General features: G+C 37.7%; 1 protein-coding gene across 1 annotated transcript in view; it reads right to left on the reverse strand.

The window, feature by feature from the left end:
- tenm4 (teneurin transmembrane protein 4) overlaps window positions 1–19264 on the reverse strand; it is a 222679-nt gene that overhangs the window by 167377 nt on the left and 36038 nt on the right. The window contains 2 exon segments of the mRNA XM_032545202.1: window positions 890–1162; window positions 2120–2409. Of these exon segments, the coding sequence (XP_032401093.1) occupies window positions 890–1162; window positions 2120–2345 (499 nt within the window). The 5' untranslated portion in view covers window positions 2346–2409.

The following is a 19264-nucleotide window of genomic DNA, read 5'->3' on the forward strand; positions in this document are numbered from 1 at the left end:
CACTGTGATAGTTGAATGCCGATGTTTATTATATGACGAAGTGTTCTAAGAATAAACTGCCTTATAACTGGTTAGTCAAGCCTAGCTAATAAATCTATGTTTAAGTTTGTGTTGATTGAATTCTGCAATACTAAGTATTGATGTTTTGTTTTTTTTTTACTTTATGTGTGAAAGCACTCGGCAATAAAAATAAACAACAACAATGACTATCTTATGTTCTTTGTAACACCAAGGCACAAAAATACTTCCCAAATTCTCCTTAAAGTCACAAACTGCAACCTGCCAGGCAGTTCTTCTGCCAAAGTCAACAATGGAATATTGACTGAAACATATTAATGTGCAGAAAAACATCACAATCATCCAGGACTGATAAGATATAGCCCTCCACTCACTTTCTGTCTCATGTACAAGACTGATCATCGATTTATTGAAGTTGGATAAATTCTTTTCTGTCAGGTATTTTTTGCAGCATCACTTCTGAACATAAGAGCTCTGCTGGGATAGTTATGTAACAATATACTCCAAGGTATGACTCATACATAGATTCATGTTTGATCAAAAAAAGTGTTTTTTTTTTTCTTTTTCTCTCTGCTTCTAGTTTCAAAACGTTGTCATTTGATAACTTTTTATTGAAATGTTTATCTACCAGACAAAACGTGCAAGAGGTCAGAAAACAACTTAGCTGCCTGATTATCTGTTTAGCTGGGTATTTCTCTGTATTTTAAAAGCAGCTAAGCTTTCTTAGCAATTTAAAGATAGAAAAATATTAGAAAGGTAAAAAGTGAGCAGTTGAAGCTCATATTCAGTTAAACCAATATGATAACACTGTAGTCTAAGAATGGCATGTGTTTTGAGGAAGTTGAATAGAAAGAAAATGTCAAGTTCCTACCGTTTTCTGTGTTCTCGTGTTCAGTGTCAGTGAGTGTTAGGTTGGAGTTGGCCCTGCTGGAGAGACACGAGCTGCGGCCCGACTTGGTGTTGCTGCGGCCCCACAGCCTGACCGCGTGTTCCGGGGACATGATGCCGTCCGTCTCTGTGTCTGCGTCAGAGCCCACGCTGACTGAGTAGTCACGGTGAGGCAGCCCCATGTCGCTCCTGTACGTAGCTACATGCGAAGGAAGGCCATCTCCAAAGCCGAGGTCTCGCAGGGAAAAGTCCGCCCCTACAGTAAGATGATAAACAACGCTCTGGAAATGAGCATTTGAACTACAAAGCAAAATCAGCAAATTTATCTCGACTGAAAGGTAAGAAAGCTAATAAAGAACAATTTTATTCAGTGTTGAAGGAGTGAAGTATACTGTATATATTTAGCATTTAAACGCCTTATTAGATCTTTTAATTATATTAAGTGCCTCTTATGGATATGGGTTGGCGATTGTACACACTAAAAAACTGGTTTTGTTTTGCCAGTCAGAAAGAAAAAAAAAATTTTTCAAAGTCATATGTTCCCTAGTTTATTTTTTTTAATGTCAGATTAAAAAAATATTGACTTTATAATTAAATATTTATTTCACAAGCTAAATATGTAGCTCCAAATTAAATATTTAGTTTAAAATTTGTTTAAATATTTAGGTCCGAACTAAATATTTAGCTTGGAAAATAAATATTTAGTTAGGAGCTATGACAAAAATAAATAACTAAATAAGCTAAAAATGTTTGTTAATTTTTTATTGTGTAACTTTGCAAACTGCATCCCCTATATTCAGTCATCTCCCATTCATGGATTTAGAAAGATCATTTTTAAATCTCACTGACACAAATACAGTTACAACCAAGACGACTTTAAAACTAACATGAGGGAGCAAAAGTCATAGAAACACCTTTAGCTAAACAAAGCTAATAAGAGCTTTGTAGATGATTTAGAAATGCACTAATTTCCAGACTACAGAGAACACCTTAATGCCTCACCCACTAACTTCAAAAAGAAGAAAAGAAAAATTACATTTATAGGCTACACTTGTCTAAAACTAAAGGTGTACCTCCTTTCCTTTGAGTTTTAAAAAAATTGACATTTTTGCAATTATTGGCTTGTTTTTCCTCTGTTTATTATTAATAAAATCGAGTAAAAAATAATTGAATGACTTGTTACAGACTAGTGGATTTGTGATTTTGCTCTAACCTTGCCGGCTGAATTCATCCACTTCGTGGTGAACTATTTCCTTCACACGGCTGCTGCCGTACGCCATCCTCGAGTCGTGGTCGAAGGCTTTGAGTGTTTCGCTGGAGCTGTAGGATTTAGAGTTGGGTTTACCATCTTCGCTGTCTGCAGAGGAGCTGGTGTAACGGCGCTCGGTATCCTGCCGGGTTGTGAGCGAGCGATAGGGTCTGCGTTCCTTCACCTCCATGGCTGCCTCCTCTCTACTTTCAGATGAAAATGTGGGTTGTAACTCCGGTTCAGTTTGAGAGATTCTGTAGAAGAAAAATACAACAAATTTATATATATATGTATATTCAATGTATGGAAGAATCCAGTAGGTAGTGTATTCACACCCCTACATTTTGAAAAAAACAGAAACGTCTATGTATGGTTGTCCACCTACTGATAGACCAGGAAATGAGAACAACTACTAGTTCTACATTTTACAAATCTGGATTTCATTGTTGGAAGAAATTCATAAAACGCCTCAATGAAGTTTGGCAATAGGAGTGAAGGGGAGACAAATATGCAGAAGGAGGTTCTTTGGTACAATAAAACCCAAAATGCTACTTTTTGGTCTCGTGCAAAACACTATGGCTACATTCACATTGTAGGTAAATGTGATGCAAATTATACTTTTTTGCCCATATGAGACTTTTTTAGCCCGTTCAGAATTGGGCTATCTGAACGACCCAATTCTGATCTTTTCACCACCCAATAGTCCAATCTGTGCCACTACCACAAGTGATGCTAAATCAGATACATATACGATGGTTTTCAAAGTGTCTGTAGTCTGAACAGGCATGTCGGATTTTATTCGACTTTTACGTAGCTGACGTGAGACATGTATCATAATTCTGCGCCAGAAGAAGCCAGATGTGGTAATACCCCACAAAAGGCCATCACTATTATTTGTGCTTCTGTTTGTTGTGCTTTGTTTGTCTTGTTATAATCATGTGACAATAAATATTGCGCCGCTGTGTGACATCTACATTGTTCCGTGCATATGGGTCAATTTGGGGTCGTACATCGTTCAGATGTAACTCTGGTTGCAGTTGGATTATTCAGTATAAACGACCATGCAAAAAAATAAATCAGATTTCAGCAAATCGTAATTTCAAGATTGGCAATATGTAGCGCAAAGCTTACTCTGTACATCACACTAAACGTGGAGTCAAGAGAATCATGCTGGGGGATGTTTCTTCAGAACAGACTGGTAAGATTTTAGAGCTATACGCAGGTTAATCCTCCAAGAAAATCAAACCTTTAAGTAGAGGTTGCAAGAAAATTTCACCTTCCTAAAAGTCAAATGAACAGCTGGGACTACAAAGCAATGACTAAAAGTTAAAGTCCAGACCTAAATCCAACTGGCTGTGGTTTAACTTCAAAACTGATGTTAACAGACAGACTTCAACCAATCTGACTTAGCTTGAGAAATACCCAAAAGATCTGCAGCTGCAAACGCATCAAAAAGGGATTTGTGTCGTTAAAAAATATCACCTGTTCACGTCTCAGAAGCAAACATCCAAAATCAAGTTTACAGAAAATAAAAGGAAAACCCTTTTACTTCAACACAACCAAAGGTTAGAGTACCACTTGGATGAGTCACTTTAGAAACACAAACTGTTTAACAAATATATATGTTCCCAGCTGGAGGTTTTTGCATGGCTCAGTCCACTGCACCCGCCTTTCAACTAATAAAATATGACACAACAAATCATGGACCTATAAACTTTATGACACAAGTCTCCCACAAATATTGCAGTTCATATGTCACACAGAAAATGCTGGGTGTCCGGCATGTGGAAAAAGTGGCAGGTGTCCTGCCTTGAATTGTGTTGTTTACACGCCACAAATCATCCCGAGCCTGAGAGCTGCAGTGCCAGACACATCTAGGGGCCACGGTGAACCAGCAGAGGTGATTAAAATCTGCATCGTAAAGCCTCAACTGCCAAACAGCACACCCAGGATAAGATCAATAGGACAGGGAGGAAATTTTAGTATTCAGCCATGCACCATTTTTTTCCCCACTTGCCTTCAAGGACAAAATACTGAAGTGAATATTGAAAAAAAAAAAGAGAAAAAAATGCAGTGTCAGTGAAACATAGGATGAATCGATGCGTAATTTTACAGTACTTTAGTGATGAGGGCCGCGCATGCGTCTCATTTAAAGTGACCAAGTGTTTTAGGACATTAAGTTGGATTAACAAATGTCAATATGCCAGTAAACTGTATTAAAAGTTTGGAGGCTGTTTATTTAAAGCTTAAGTATAGTCAACTGCAAAGCTTTTGTCACATATCAATCACAACCCTTTATTTTAATAATAAGGGTTAAAAATCAATAAAATGCAGTTCAAATTTGGATTAAAAAAAATACAAATTTGTATTTTTTTGGGGGGGGGGACAGGCAGAAGTTTGACTGGAGACGCTTGGTGAGAACAAGTGTTTAGGCACCTCTGAATGGCTGCCAGAGATTAAAGGATTCCTCTAAAATGAATGAAATACTAAAAGCAACAGTCCAGGTATGTTTTTGATGATGGATGCATTATAACATAATAAAAAAAAGTCCAAAAAGTTTATTTTACATAATATCCCCCATTTAATTTTGGGAATTCTGTGATCAGCTGATGCTTAAATGAGAAACTGATCTCTTCCACCTTTCTTATCCATCTTTGCAAAGGTCTGAAAATCAGCCACGGTCCCCTTCTGCTCTGCCGTTAGAGCGCTGCCTGACAGACCCGCCCACCAGGTCACATCTGCTCTCACTTAACAATAGTCACCCCACTGTTGGACACTTGGCAACTTTGCCACAATATTCAGCGACTTTTCAAAAGAAAAAGAAAAAAAATCAGTGTCAGCCAAAAATCTAATTGGCAGGTATGTCTTTTTAAAGACCAGCGATTGGCCAGAAAACGGCAATCGGTGCACCCCTCCCTTCAAAAAATAAAACCTATTCTAGAAATTGTGTCTATTTACAAAAGAGAGTCCAGCTGTATGAACTGCAGTAATAATGTTAAACATTATTACTGCAGTTCAATAAGTCTGTTCATCATCTTTTCAAACGCAGTTTCATGACTAAATTCCCATAAATAGTTTAGTTTATACTTCTGCTTCGACATTACTCAGCCCCTTTAAGTGAAAATGAATTACAACTCATTCTAGAAAGACACAACTGTTTTCAACAAGAGATCAAAACTAATCCAGTCGGATCGGAGACTTTTTACTGACAATATGCTGTGCTGTTCAGACAAGGATTTCTCCACTAGATAAGCTCTTTATGAATACAGTATGAGGTTTGTGCCGGACAGAGCAGCAAACAGTAATCCTCAGTGAACTGTATTTGCCCCCGTTCTGAAAAACAAAAGAAAAGGGTTTCATTTGAGACATCATTGTTGTCTTTGGGGGTCTCTTCTTGTATGTATTGACAGCTGAAAAGATCCTGGTGATTAATGATTCGAGGCCACATGAAGAGCGAGGGGCTGGTGGGAAGGTCAGGGTGTGTGTTTGGGGGTTGCGCTGCCACAAGAGCACTTCAGCTGCTCCTAAGATCTCAAATGTCGGAGCTGCTATTTTTTTTTTAATTTAATTTGAGATCTTTGATGCAAATGCAAGAGGGTGGAACACAAGCAGGTTCACAAAGTTTTAGAGAATGTTTTGTAAAAGTGCATTGTTTTTGTTTCCAAAGGGCTTTGGCTAAAATTCTGCAGAGACCTTCCACCTCATTATTAATCAGTTCCTATGCAAAGAGATGTACTTTTGAGACCATGGGAAACCCAGCAAGTGTTTCACCAAACTGCTCACAATGACTGATGATATGAGATGCAAATATTCTCCAGTTCAGGACTCGTGCATCTTGAGGAGCTGCTTGCAACTTCTCACAATGCTGCTGTGTTGAAAAATGCTGAATTATTTTAATGAACCAAAAAAAAACAAAAAAGAAGATTTCTTATAACGAGACAGGTAATAAATTATACACGGACAAATTCAAAAGACATGCTATCGTTTCCAGATAAGAGTTGGCAGACTGTGAGAAGTGCCTTGAAGTAATGAAAAAAGGTTAGTAAGAGAGCATTCACAAAGACTTAGAAAAGTTGTTAGTGAACACCAGTGGAAGAAAAAAAAAGCGCCACTGATTGAAATCTCTAAAAAATGAAGATAAGAATCGTGGTTTTATTTCAAAGTAGAAGTTCTTCTAAAGCTTGAGCTGCCGAGCTTAAGCTGCGCCAGAAACCAGCCGGGTATCTCTACAATAATCCAAAATCAACTGAGGTCTCTCTTGAAAGACAAAAGAAATGATGGATGGTCTGTTTTTCTCCTTAAAGCAATTGCAGACTCCACCTTTTTCAATTTCATTATCTGCACCAGGGTAGATTATGGTTTGTCTGAGGATGTAAAAAGGAAATGTGTAGCAGCTGTGAGCTCTGCAGAGGAGGGATGTGGCCCAACAAATAAAAAGTGTTGCAGGAAGAACCAGAGTGAAATCAATGGGTTACAGCAGTGCTGCTGCATATTCACAGGAAGGGACTGCACATTTAAACATTATAAAAACTGAGAGCCTTCAATCCTTGGGGAATTTTTTTTTAACGTCTTCTCCAAGCTAAACGTCTAGAGCAGGTCGATTAGAGTTTAAAATCTATAGTTCAGAAAAGGTTAAAATTTCAGCAGGTTAGAAAGTCTACCTGGTATCCATGGTTGTTTTTTTATGCTGGGTTGGACTTCACCTGCTGTGTTAAAAGATATATCTGGTTTAACACCTTGGACATAAGACAGAACTTCAGCTGCAGCAGCAAAGAAACTAAAGTACTGACAGCTTCAAAAGAAAGGAAACTGCCCATAAACTACTCTGCCCTTGTAGTGCAATTCTGATAAAAACCTGCAGTTTTTAGCAGCCACACTGGACAGCTAAATGTGGACAATATTTAAAGGGTTCTGCTTTCTTTTACCTCAAGCCATCAGTTCTGGGGTTTTTACTCACAGGACACTTTTTGGCAAGAAAGAAAATATAATCAGTGTGTCTCTACTGTTGGATGCCAACAGTTGACAAGTGGCATTTCTCTCAAATACAAATACAAACATTCAGACAATAAAATCTAAGAGAGAGTGCCTTACTGTAAGGACAGCAGACTTTCCCATGACTGTTTCCACCATGAAGAATCCAAACTTTGAGTTTTCATCAGTTTACATTTATAACTAGCACAAAATAATACATCACTCTGTTTACCAATACTCATGTAAGTTTTATGGTTAAATTAAATTACAGAAAAAAATAAAAATAAAAAACAAAGAATTTTTCATTTATTGAGAAGTACCTGCAAATTTATGGCTATGGATTTAGTTGTTTCTTTTAATTACTTCTATGTTAAAAAATATGTCAGTAACAAAAAGATTAGGGATACAGAATATATTGGCACTAACATTGGTAAGAGGCTCTTTTGAGCCTGTTTGTACCCAAATGAGCAGGATTTTAGTACAAATAATGTAGAAGTGTTAGCTTCCCAGTCATACCAACTCCAAAAGTGTGCTAAAAATTAGGATAACCTCATACTTAACCTGAATAATCAACGCTTCAAAAGAGTCTGCTGCAAAAATCTTCGTTACACAAAAGAACATCCCTCACACCAGCCACCTGCAGGTTAAACAGTGGCACCCTTTGTTAAAAACACTTCCTGAGACTTTAGCCGAGCAGTTGTGACCATCGCTATAGTGTCAGAAGTTAAATATGGGATCTAAATAGGCGGGAGGCGTTTTGTGGTCCGATATAAATGCTAATGGCCCCGCACTATCCATCAAACAATTAGCAGTGTGCTGAGAATTGCTATTCAGAGCTGGTGCTGAATATAAATCTGGCTTCCGCTCTCTGTACAACCTTTGTTTCCCTGAAATGTTGGAGATTCTTCTTAGCAGAAAGCAGGACTAAACGCTGACATACTCAGGCGACCCAGACAACAGACACAGAGATGCACATGGACAATGTGTGAGCAATCTAAGTGATTAGTAGTCGCTTGTGTATGAAATTGACTAGTTATTTGTTAGTCGTTATGATTTTACAAAAATAACAGCTGATATGCCATTAAATATTAAAGAGATTAACCAGCAAAATTATAAAAATGTGAAAGATTTTCAGAATTTACTACATCTATTGTAATTTTTTGACTGGGCAAACAAATTAGTAAGTGTTCACCAAGATCTTAAAAAGCTATGGTTTCAAAATTATTGAAATCGTTCACCAAACCATTCCTAACACTTTGTTCCTGTTAACTGCACTGAATATTCCTAAATTTACCTGTGCTAGCAAGAAAGACAAATTTGGCTGTCATGCCAAGAAAACCTATAAAAGATCTATCAATCAAAGTATGATCAATTTGTTTTACAACTATAGTTAGCACGCAGTGAACAGAATGTCTTAATTGGCTGACTGTTGTCTGGCTGCTGCTAAAACTGGCTGCTTCCAGTTTTAGTCTATAAAATCCAAAGTAACAAAAAGGTATAAAAGTTTTAAGTCTTTTTAATTAGATGACAATAAGAGAAGCATGCCAGAGGTTCTCCATATCCCACCCGGTGTTTTGCACAGCCTGTTACATGAAAAAGGTCATATTCAGCTGATAGGACACCTCTTGCCAAAAGATGACCATAGTGGATCAGGCTGCTCAGCCTCACCAAAACCTGCTATACGTTTGGTGATTGTTGACATGAAATATGATAAATAAAAAACATAATAAATTAAATAGTAATAATGCTTTAACATGCCTATAACCCAATAAATTGTGCAGTAATCAGAGACAGGAATGTCTTAGACCTAAAAATACCAATAGTGGTGGGCAACACTAACTAAAATGTTAGTCCGCACTAAACCTAAAGCACTAATCATGCACATTAGTTCTGCTAACGTTGAAGTACTACACCAACATGTTATTTAGCAGAAGCTATTGCAAATGTGCTAAAATGCTAAATTCAGCCATGTTGACACTATGTGTCAATGACACATTTCATTTAAGAATTCTTAACTGTGGATTAGCAAAACTTCAACGCAGATGTTGAACTTTATTCAAATGTAAGTTTACCGAACAACCAAGTAAATTAGTGCTTTAGAATTTTTTCAGAAGAATAATTTGAAAGAAAGCTAGTGCGCTAAGTGGTTTCACAGCTAGCAAAAATGCTAAACAAAAACTAAACAAAAAATTAGCTCTGCTATCAGCACATGTTCGCAAGTGTGCCCACCACTGTGAAAGAGTAACTTTTAAAACCTGTAGTTGGGAAGCTTACGCTACAGCAGCATGTCCATTAAGCAGCCAGCTGAAGGCTCACTATCAGAGGAGACAACCTGAGTCATAGCAGCTTGAAGATAGTAGAGCTCAACCAATAAAATGAAATTGAACAATTTTTTTCAGAATTTAGTGACGTACAGGCAAAATATGGGGGAGATCTTTATTAAGTGCATCAAAACTCACGTCACTTTTAGTCTGCAATCCCTGCAATCCACGCTCACCAGTGTACACCTTTCTGCACTTCTTTTAGTTTAACAAAAATCTAATAAAGATTTGCTGTTTATAACTTTAGTTTTTTCTTTTTCAGCTTGGTTTTGAAATACGTCTTGGAGCACATTTTCTTTCTGTTTTTTGTGGTAAAATCCTTAAAATAAAAAAAAAATTGAAAGACTAAAAGAAATCTATATGAAAAAGCCTGATTGGTACACTTTCTCCTTCTAAAAATCTATCAAGAACACAACAGCAAAACAATGTCACAATATTGTTCAGTAGAAAAAGATTAATTGAAAAGAACAGATAGACTTATAAGGTGTTCAAATATTAAGTTTTAGAAATAAGTTTTAATCACACATGATATTACAAAATATAAAATTTTAGCAACAGCAAAATATTTTTGTTCCCCAGTAATTACCGTGAAACTGTTGTATTTTTACCCACCGTGAGAATCTCATATCACCCCATTCCTACTTCTAGACATGCTTGAAGAAATTTGGGCAGATATCAAGAACATTGTCTACAACATCTATTGAAAGCAAAGAATGCTCCAAACAGGCAGCACTTACTCCTTTTCTGAAAGATTTTCACATGCCTCAGCTCTATAGAAAAGCTTCCTCAGTCAACAGAAAGGTGTGTTTTCAATAGAGGGGAAGAAAGACTTGGGCAGAGGTGGTGGGGGTGGTTAAACGGCTTGTCAGACAGAACTGAATTTGGTAGTGCTTATGCAAGCAGGGGGGAGAGATGGAGAACGACGGTGAAGGGGTATCTCAGCAGCCTCCTTCCGGGATCAAAAGCGAGCCCCTCAAGCGCATTAAACAGAATGCGTAAAAGCCTCAACATAAACAAAAGTAGCCTGGGACCATTGCTGCAGCACGCTCCCTGCTACTAATCACTCTAAGCAATTCAAGGTTTAGTCCTGACAGCAGGAGCACGGAAAGGGAATAATGCTTTCAAACCAGCCTGGTAGGAAACAGGGAGAAGCAGACTGTTTATTCACTTTCTGCAGTGATGAACACTGCTGACCTTGGCAAAATGCAGCTCATAAGGATTGATCCAGGGTTACACAGCCCAACCTGACTTAATGGAAATAAGTAATAGGTAGTCGTAAGGTTAGGAACAATCAAGAAAAGAAATAAAGTTCACACAGGTTTAAAAGAGGGTCTTTCGACAAGTACTCTGCTGGTGACCTGCCTCTCATTAGTCTGCAACTACTGCTCATTATCCTGCAAAGGCAAGACATGAATTTGATTTATAGTTTGGCCTGCAGGGAAACCAAACCTAATACCAGCTAAGCAATAATCAACCTACTGTAAACTTGCAACTGTCAAAGTCGCTGTTATATATATATATTTGAGGTTCACAGCCGTAGCCTGAGGAAGGTCTGAGACTCAAACACTGCAAATAAATGATGTGGCAAACAAAAATATTTTAAGTGCAGTTTCCATGGCTTCAGGACTGTTTCTTTGGAAGTGCAAAAAAAGATAAACTATTCTTACTGCAACAACCCTGAGATCAACCCCAACATAATAGAGAAGAATAGGTCCAGTACATTACGCACGCAGCCCTGAAATATTCTACTTTATAAAAATAACAGCAGCATCTGTTATGACATGAAAGTCTATTTGCTCTGTTGTTTTTATTATGCTACTGACAAACGGATTTCCTGCTGCTGACTTTTGCAAGAATGTCAAAATAAATTACTTTTATATATAGGCAGCATTAGCTGGTAAATACAATCTTTTACCTCTAACATTACGGTAAAGTAAAACTATTAACTCCTGAAACATAGTTTCCCTCTCCTACTATAGACAATTTCACTGTTACATCTCCAGTCCAGTTTGGATTCCATGTATCATGCAGATGTAATTCAATTCAATTTAATTGAGTTCAATGTGATTTAATTAAATTTAAATGCTTTGTTATTCCTGAAGGGGGAATTAGTCGTTATGGTAACACTTATCAAAGTTTCTTTAAACAGTAAGGACAGGCTTCCACACTTGAATTATATCAAAATAAAATAAAATATGAAGGTTTACAGTTAAAACTACTTCTGAATTTGACAACCAAAAAATTTCATGTATGAAAAAATAAAATGCCACAAAGTGATTAGCTAATCTGACTTGTTTACTTTCGGTTTGGGCCACAAATAAATTTCTACAAGACAAAATACAACATAGCAGGGTTGATTTGAGTCCATTTAAGCCACAACCGTGAGGTTCTCCATTAGCGAGTGTCTCTGAAAACATCGGAGACAATCTCACGTCCTGCCCACAACAGTGAGGCACAGACTGGAACGGAGACACAAACAGCTCGGCTAGTACCGAACCAGACACTACCCAGCGAGAATGAGGCCTGACAATGGGGAAGTAGCTTATGAGTATTGTTTTTCTTAATTGGAAATATTTTCAAACAGCTGTATATGTCTTGTAGGCAAAGAAATCCTTTTTCAGACAGTTGTCTGGCAGTGGAAGTAACATGTGGGGGAGGGCATGCGCTGTTTTACTTCAGGCTTTAAACAGCCATGGAAACATTGGATCAATTCAATACTTTTCCTGGCATCTCAAGAAAAGGCTTCCTAAATTAAATGCAACTCTCCTGCAGATGGTAAATCAATTGCTAATGCTTTTTAAAAGTATAACTAAGCATTATTTCTTCTGGGTAAAAAGACAAAACAATGAGCCACCTTAAAATTAAGAGAATCCTGAAAATGGTGCCTATCTTTTTTTAATACAACAGAAGATCCCATCAATGCTGTTCAAGTAAAATCCTTTAAAACGCTTATGTAGAAGAAAATAAGCAAGCCAAAAACAGTCAAATAAATGTAATCAGATAGACTTGTAGCATCCCAATCTATCCCATATGTCTCTCCAGTGACCATTTTTATTTGGATTGCACATCCTCATCCAATGTGCAAATAATCCTTCAAATCACTTCACTACCTCATTTCGAGGCATCAGAGGGATCTCTTTGCTGTTCATGTTTGTATTCGCAGTACACAACATGTAGCACACCAGCAATTGCAAGCAATTGTTATTGGTTTAAAATCGTGTAACAAGAGTCATGCATTTCCAAATTAGTCAGCAGGTGCATGCTTTTTCCAGTTTAGGAGGTAAATTTCACCATGCTCCTTTTAAGCAGCAGTCCTCAGTGGAAGAACTCCCTGCAAAGACACTACTCTTGAACTGCTGGATTCCAATTACACTCCCCTCTCAACGGGATGCAGGAGATTGTGTCAGGATAACTCAAGTAGAACTCGACTGAAGAAGTGGACTGCAAGCATCTGAGACTCGCACAACCGGATCCATGCTGCTGAAGCTTTAAAGCAGAATGCATTGTTGGTGGGTGTAAATATCAGCTTGATCGGCTGTGATATAACCGTATAAGTCAGTGAGAATTTTACTGAAAGAAATACTGCAAAACAGACCAAAAAAAAAATGCTTACTGACCACAATGTCTGAAAAGAAATTCCCAGGAGCACCAACTAACAAACAAACCAAGAGACGGCGATTCATGTTACCAGTCTGCAGAGCTGCTGGCAGCTCACTCCCGGTCCTGCTGTGTGAGGCCGACTCTTACAGCCCAGCCAGAAATAATAAAGTATTTTTCTGAGAAAGTCTGCTTATCAGAAGCTGCGGCCCTGTGGGATTGTCAAATGCCATCCCCTTCTGTTGAAATGGTCCACAGTGTTGCCCTCAGGAGCCACTGGGGGTTACAACTCTGCCTCTGGCTTTAGCCATTTATAAGATTTGGAAAGGTTGCACCTTTTTTTTATATAGCTAATTTAAGACAAAAAAAGGACACAAATTACCATTGTTTTACATGGCATAATTACTTATTTTATCAAAACTCTTTTGTTTTGTAGAATACTAAATAATTAGGATATAGGATGCTTTGACACCAGGCCTGTTTAGTCTGGTTTAATCAAACTGGTTCTTTTGTCTGGAAAATCCAGTTTGTTTAGGGAGGTGTGAATTGAACCATGAGACGGTTTGTTAGTCACAGTGCAGTGGGAAAGTGAACCACACCAGTTAAAAATGTAACAAATGTTGAAATTTTCTCCCCAATAGAACCGAATCTACTGTACTATCAGGTGTGGAAACCCCTATTATTGGCAAAAGTAAACTAATTCACAAACAGTCAAAATCATACATACAGACACAGGAATGTATAAACTGCTGCTGATACATGCAGATTGCACTTTGGCAACATTCTTTTGCACTTTGGCAACATTCAAGTTTTTCTGCCATGGTCACAAATGTTTAAGCTTACTGTAGTTCATTCTTTTTCAGTACAGCTGAGGTCAGTGCTTTCCAGCAGCTAATAGTTGGTCAATTTAAGGCCAGTGGCTTTCAGTTTACAACAGGCTTAAACATTTGTGGTTCCTGGACTGTTTCTGATCAATCAGACAAAGTTTTCTTCACCTAAAGGTGTGTGTCAAATAGTTGTAACTTGGATACAACTGGATGTGCCACCACATCAATGTTCCCAAATATACATCCAAACTGAAATTAGAACCAACAGGTCAAACTTCAAGCTAACGTCAAGTTTGGAAGGTAGGGCTTACAAACCCTACGGCCCACCATAGGCCTGTGGTGTTCCTAACATTTTTAGGAACTTGTGATTTTCAAGGATATCAGTAAATGTTGCTAGAATTATATGACTTGCACTAAATAAATCAATAAAAAGTGTGAATGTCTCACTGCTTTAGATTCATAGCAAACATAGACTCCACATAATGAGTAGTCCTATCTAGCTACTGTAAAAAAAAAAAGAAAATCCCATATTTCCATATTAACAAGGTCTTATTGACAACCACTTCACCTTTTAAAGCTTTTTATGCTGCATTAAACAAGCTCCATTGAATATATTTCAGGCAAAAGGAGCGTGTAAGCATTGTACTAAATAATTAGCTAACCTAGCTAATTGCAGTCCAGGCAGCTCTTGGTGATATGCGGTAATAATGCAATAATGATGGATTTGCGGTGTATTGTGAAGCCTTAGTGTGCGACCAGTTCTTGTTTATAAATCTCATTTAAATTGTCTGAATATTAAGTACCCTTAAAATAAATGGTTCTAATATATGGGGAGCCAAAAGAGGAAAAAAAACATAATTAAATCATTCATATAATGTACCATGAAATAGATATATGCTTAACTGTTTAAATCATTTATTTAGTAGATTAAATATGTAATTAAATTATTGAAATGCAAACCTACAATAGCCAACGAATATGACTAAAAAACGTGTTATTTCATTGTTCCTGGAGTATCACAATGAAAGAATTTGTAAAACTTGAGCATCAAAGTTGAGGGGCGGGGCTAACACTGACCTGTTGAACTCCGCCATTTTTTGACTTGATCGACCATGTAACCTGGATGACAATTTCCTGCTTCTATGTTGTCTTATAACTGTGAAATCTCTCCAAGTGGCTTCTGGAAACTATTATGAAAATTCTCCATTACAAGAACCACCATCATTTTCAAAGAATCAGGTTAAACTAGTGGACTTCAACACATCAGTGTAAGCTCCTGCCCATAGTCCCGCCCCTCAAAATTGTGGGCGAGTTTAACAGATAACATTATTTCATGGGGAACGCCACAGGAAAAGGAACCATAAAATAATTACATGCACATTTAATCAATCATCTGCATCAGCTATTATGAGTTTGCATTTTAATGATTTAATTACATATTTAATAAATTAGCTGTGTATTTAAAAAAATAATTGAACATTAATTTATGCCATAGTACATTTAATTAATGATTTAATGATGCATCTACATATTTAATTTTGTTCCTTTTGTTCCTCCATACAAATAAACCATTAAGAGCAGCAAATTAAAAAAGGATTAAAGTTCCTGTGTTAGTCTATGTGTTAGTCTGTATATAAAGCTCAGACTAACACTTTTCTACATAGCACAATTGACTTGCCCCTTCCTGATCAAAGTGCTTCCAACTGTTCAGTAGGAAGAGCAGCACATAGTGAAAGCGTCAATCAATCACATAAACTGGAGTAATTAAGTTTCCTCACAACAGCAATAATATGGATGTTTGCTGCACTTTGCAAAATGAACCAGCAGCAATCCCTGGCTTCAATGGACACACACACACACATATATATATGGACATGAGATCCATGCCATAACCTGATGCACAACAAACAGCAGACGAGGCCGCGGTGAGACAATAAAACCAGCGGATGTTCAATATCAACAGTAAAAAAAAATCAGCACACGCAGCAAAGCCAGAAGAAGCGTCGCTGCATGAAAATGGTCTTACTTTAAGTGCTCAACTGAGTCATCGCTGCCTTCCCTGCTTTGACAGCCACACACCTCCCACATTTCCCTTCTCAACAGCCCCTGGGTGTGTCTAATCACTCTCTAGCTTCATCAGCCACCAGATGACAGCTCCGACTATAAAGATCCACTGTTTGGAGAAGGCGTGGCTGCTGCAGTGGACCACTGTAAACACAATGGACTTGTTTTCGTCAGCTTCATAACATTGCAATACAAAAAAAAATCCTCTTTCTCAGACAATGAAATAAAGATATCACACATCTTTACAGTTCAGACAAAGGTCCTTGGGAGGATTGTCCTGGGGTAGTGTTGGTTTATGCTGATATGTCTCTGACTGATTATGATATGAAATGGCTGACAGATAGATTAGCAGTCCTATGTTTACCTGCACAATCCCTATGCCTCTAAGGTACCAGAGAGTCTGCACTATCTGATCCCAGTGGCTGAACAATAGACAGTGCTGAAACATGCATGTACACACCCACAGCACCCTGTATACTACTTAACATAAAGTTAAGTAGTATGTTGTAACTAGACTTTTGGGGTATGGTTTCTACCAGCTTTACACTTTCAGTGAGTGAAATTTTCCCATTTCTTCTGAGCAAAACAGCTCGAGCTGTGTGGTTTGACAAAGTCTCACTTGGTTTTAGTTATGGACATTGACTAAGTCATTATTACACATGACTTTGCTTTAGTCTAAACCATTTTATCTTAACTCTGGCTGTATATCCAAACAGCACTGCCCCTACAATGTTTCCTCTTGGGAATGACGTTTTCCAGTGGACTCCGCTAACTAAAAAAGGTTAGCTGTGCTAACCCTAAAACACTACTCATAAACATTAGTTCTGTTAATATTACAATTCTATAACATCTGGTATTTAGCTAAAGTGCTAATTTCAACCATGTTGATACCAGCCATCAATGACACAACAATGGGGTCAAATTTATTGCACATCTACCACACCGGATTGTGCTTCAGGAAGTGTTTCTTTGGAATAGACCTTTCATTAAGGCTTCAGTTTTACAGTCCATGAGTCTTGCTACCTCTGTTGCTGATTTTGACTAGATGATACTTGATAGCGCTTTGGTCAGAAAGCACTCAGAACACCAGTAGATGTTAAACTGTTTACTGATCTACAGCTATGCATTATGGGTACAGAATAAACGTCATTTGTTGCTCTGCATTATGGGTGGAGAACGATGGAAGAAGTAAACAGAACTGCTGAATAAACAGTCTTCCGCCATGTCAAAATAATGTAAACGTCCAACTACTTGAAGAATTTTTCAAAGTTATCAAAGGTGTTAAGTTAAAAATTTGCTCCACTATTAGTGGATTTGCAGAAGTGTGCCCACCACCGGTGTTTCATTCTGATGTAATAGATTACTTTTAAAATATTCACTGTGAATCTCAGTTGCTCCTCCAAAGTTGCCATGGTCATTGTGGCTTTTTCTCTCCTAATTCAGCCTGTCAGATTAGGTGGTTGAGCATATCTTGGTAGTTGGCTAACTGCCAAGCTCTATATGAATTAAGGGCATAAAATAAAATAAAGTCTGATTGTGGCATAGTCAAATGTGGAAAAGTTCAACATTTACATTTTATTAAGACATAGATTTTTTTAACTAAAGGCTTGGTTTGTCTTCTTTTAGTTTCTCTGATTGTTCACATATATGGGAGAAAATGACCTTTCCTCCATCAGGGTAGGGCATTGCATCCTCCTATATATAAATTTAATTCTCCCAGTAAATTAGGATTGATCTCTAGCTCTAGGCCACAATCAGCAACACTGATCTAATCAGAGTTTGGCTTAGACAGAAAAGGATACTTCCATAAATAAAAACCATACGAGCGCCAAGCAAATGCCTATAACGGCGATGCCTAAATTTGATCTTCTTCTTCCTCTCCACAGGTATGCTTTTAGCTCTCTACCTTCAAAGACTACCAGCCGGATAAAATGTTCACCTGTGTGTCTCCTCACTGTTGTTTTCCTGCACTGAGGGTTTTACATCATACTTGCATCAGCGGATGTGAGCACCACATGCAAGAGTCACTGTTAAGCAGGTAATGCCCATGGAAGCCTGGCTGAGGGTGATCCCAGGGAGACAGAATCTGTCAGCGGTGCCTCGCCCGGCGACACCAGGGGTAATAAATTACCCAGAATTAACACATCATTCTGTGCTCCGTGCATGCATGCAGCTACACTTAACTCATGCCATGCAGTCTAATGGATCTATTAACCAAACCTAGACTTGGAAAGCCAGCTTTCATGGTTTAAAAATTCATGTTTCTAAGTTACTAACAAAACAGAGGGAGATGATATTAAATATTATCTTCAACTTGGTTTAAATTATTTAGAATACTGGAATTGTAGGTAGGTTTTATACTGGGTTCACATTTTATAAATATTTCAAACAATTTGATTTGTAGGGATTTTACACATACTTTGCTATCAATAAGTATTTGCCCCAAATACAATTTTAATGTTTTTTTTCCCTCTTTTTGTCTCTGTTAGTAAATACAAATAGCATTTTTCAAAAGATGATTTCCTTTGTTAAAGGAAAAAGCTAACTTTCATATCCGTGTATCAACTCCTCATCCAGGAGCTCACAAAAAGAGATAGAACATTATTTAAACCACCTAACAATTAGGGTCAGTGTTAGTAATTTAATCATGATTTAAATTACTAAGTTTAAATCACTTAGTTTTAAATGTATACATCTTATTTAAGTATAAGATGCCATAATTGGTTCTGTTGTAAAATTAACATAATTTTGTTAAAAACAACACCATTCAGTAACCTCACGCTTAACACACGCAAGGACAGTGATCCAAAACACACCAAGACGATCACCTCTGAATCATGATCGTCTCGTCAAATAAGCTATTGACATGGGCTTTTAGGAAAGGCCTAGTCAAAGATCTGATTTGAATGGCAAATCTTTAAGCAGGCATTCATACTTGAAGACCCTCCAGTTTGTCTGAATTGAAACAATTCCTAGCTGTGCTACTTGGCACTGCAAACTAAACAAAAAGACACAAAATGACCCCAACCTTTATCCGCCAATTGGGAAGAGCTCTGACATGTGACTTGGTGGGCACTGAAGGCATCCTCTCCTGTCGATGCCTGTCACTGATGCTGGGGGACATTTAGCAGAGGGCTCAGAGTCCCAGTTCTGCAGCTTTTATCTACCGGATATCTTTAGAAAGCAACTAGCCCTGTGACATGCTGATTGTGTGGTACACAGCAAAGCCAAACTTCAAACCAATGTTCAGTCATCACAGAAGGCTACAAAATAAGTGTGGGAGTTTGAAATGTTCTTTTTTTTAAATACTTCTCGGTGAGATGTTGGTA

Source organism: Xiphophorus hellerii, chromosome 18, assembly GCF_003331165.1.
Source record: "Xiphophorus hellerii strain 12219 chromosome 18, Xiphophorus_hellerii-4.1, whole genome shotgun sequence".
Lineage (NCBI taxonomy): Eukaryota > Metazoa > Chordata > Actinopteri > Cyprinodontiformes > Poeciliidae > Xiphophorus > Xiphophorus hellerii.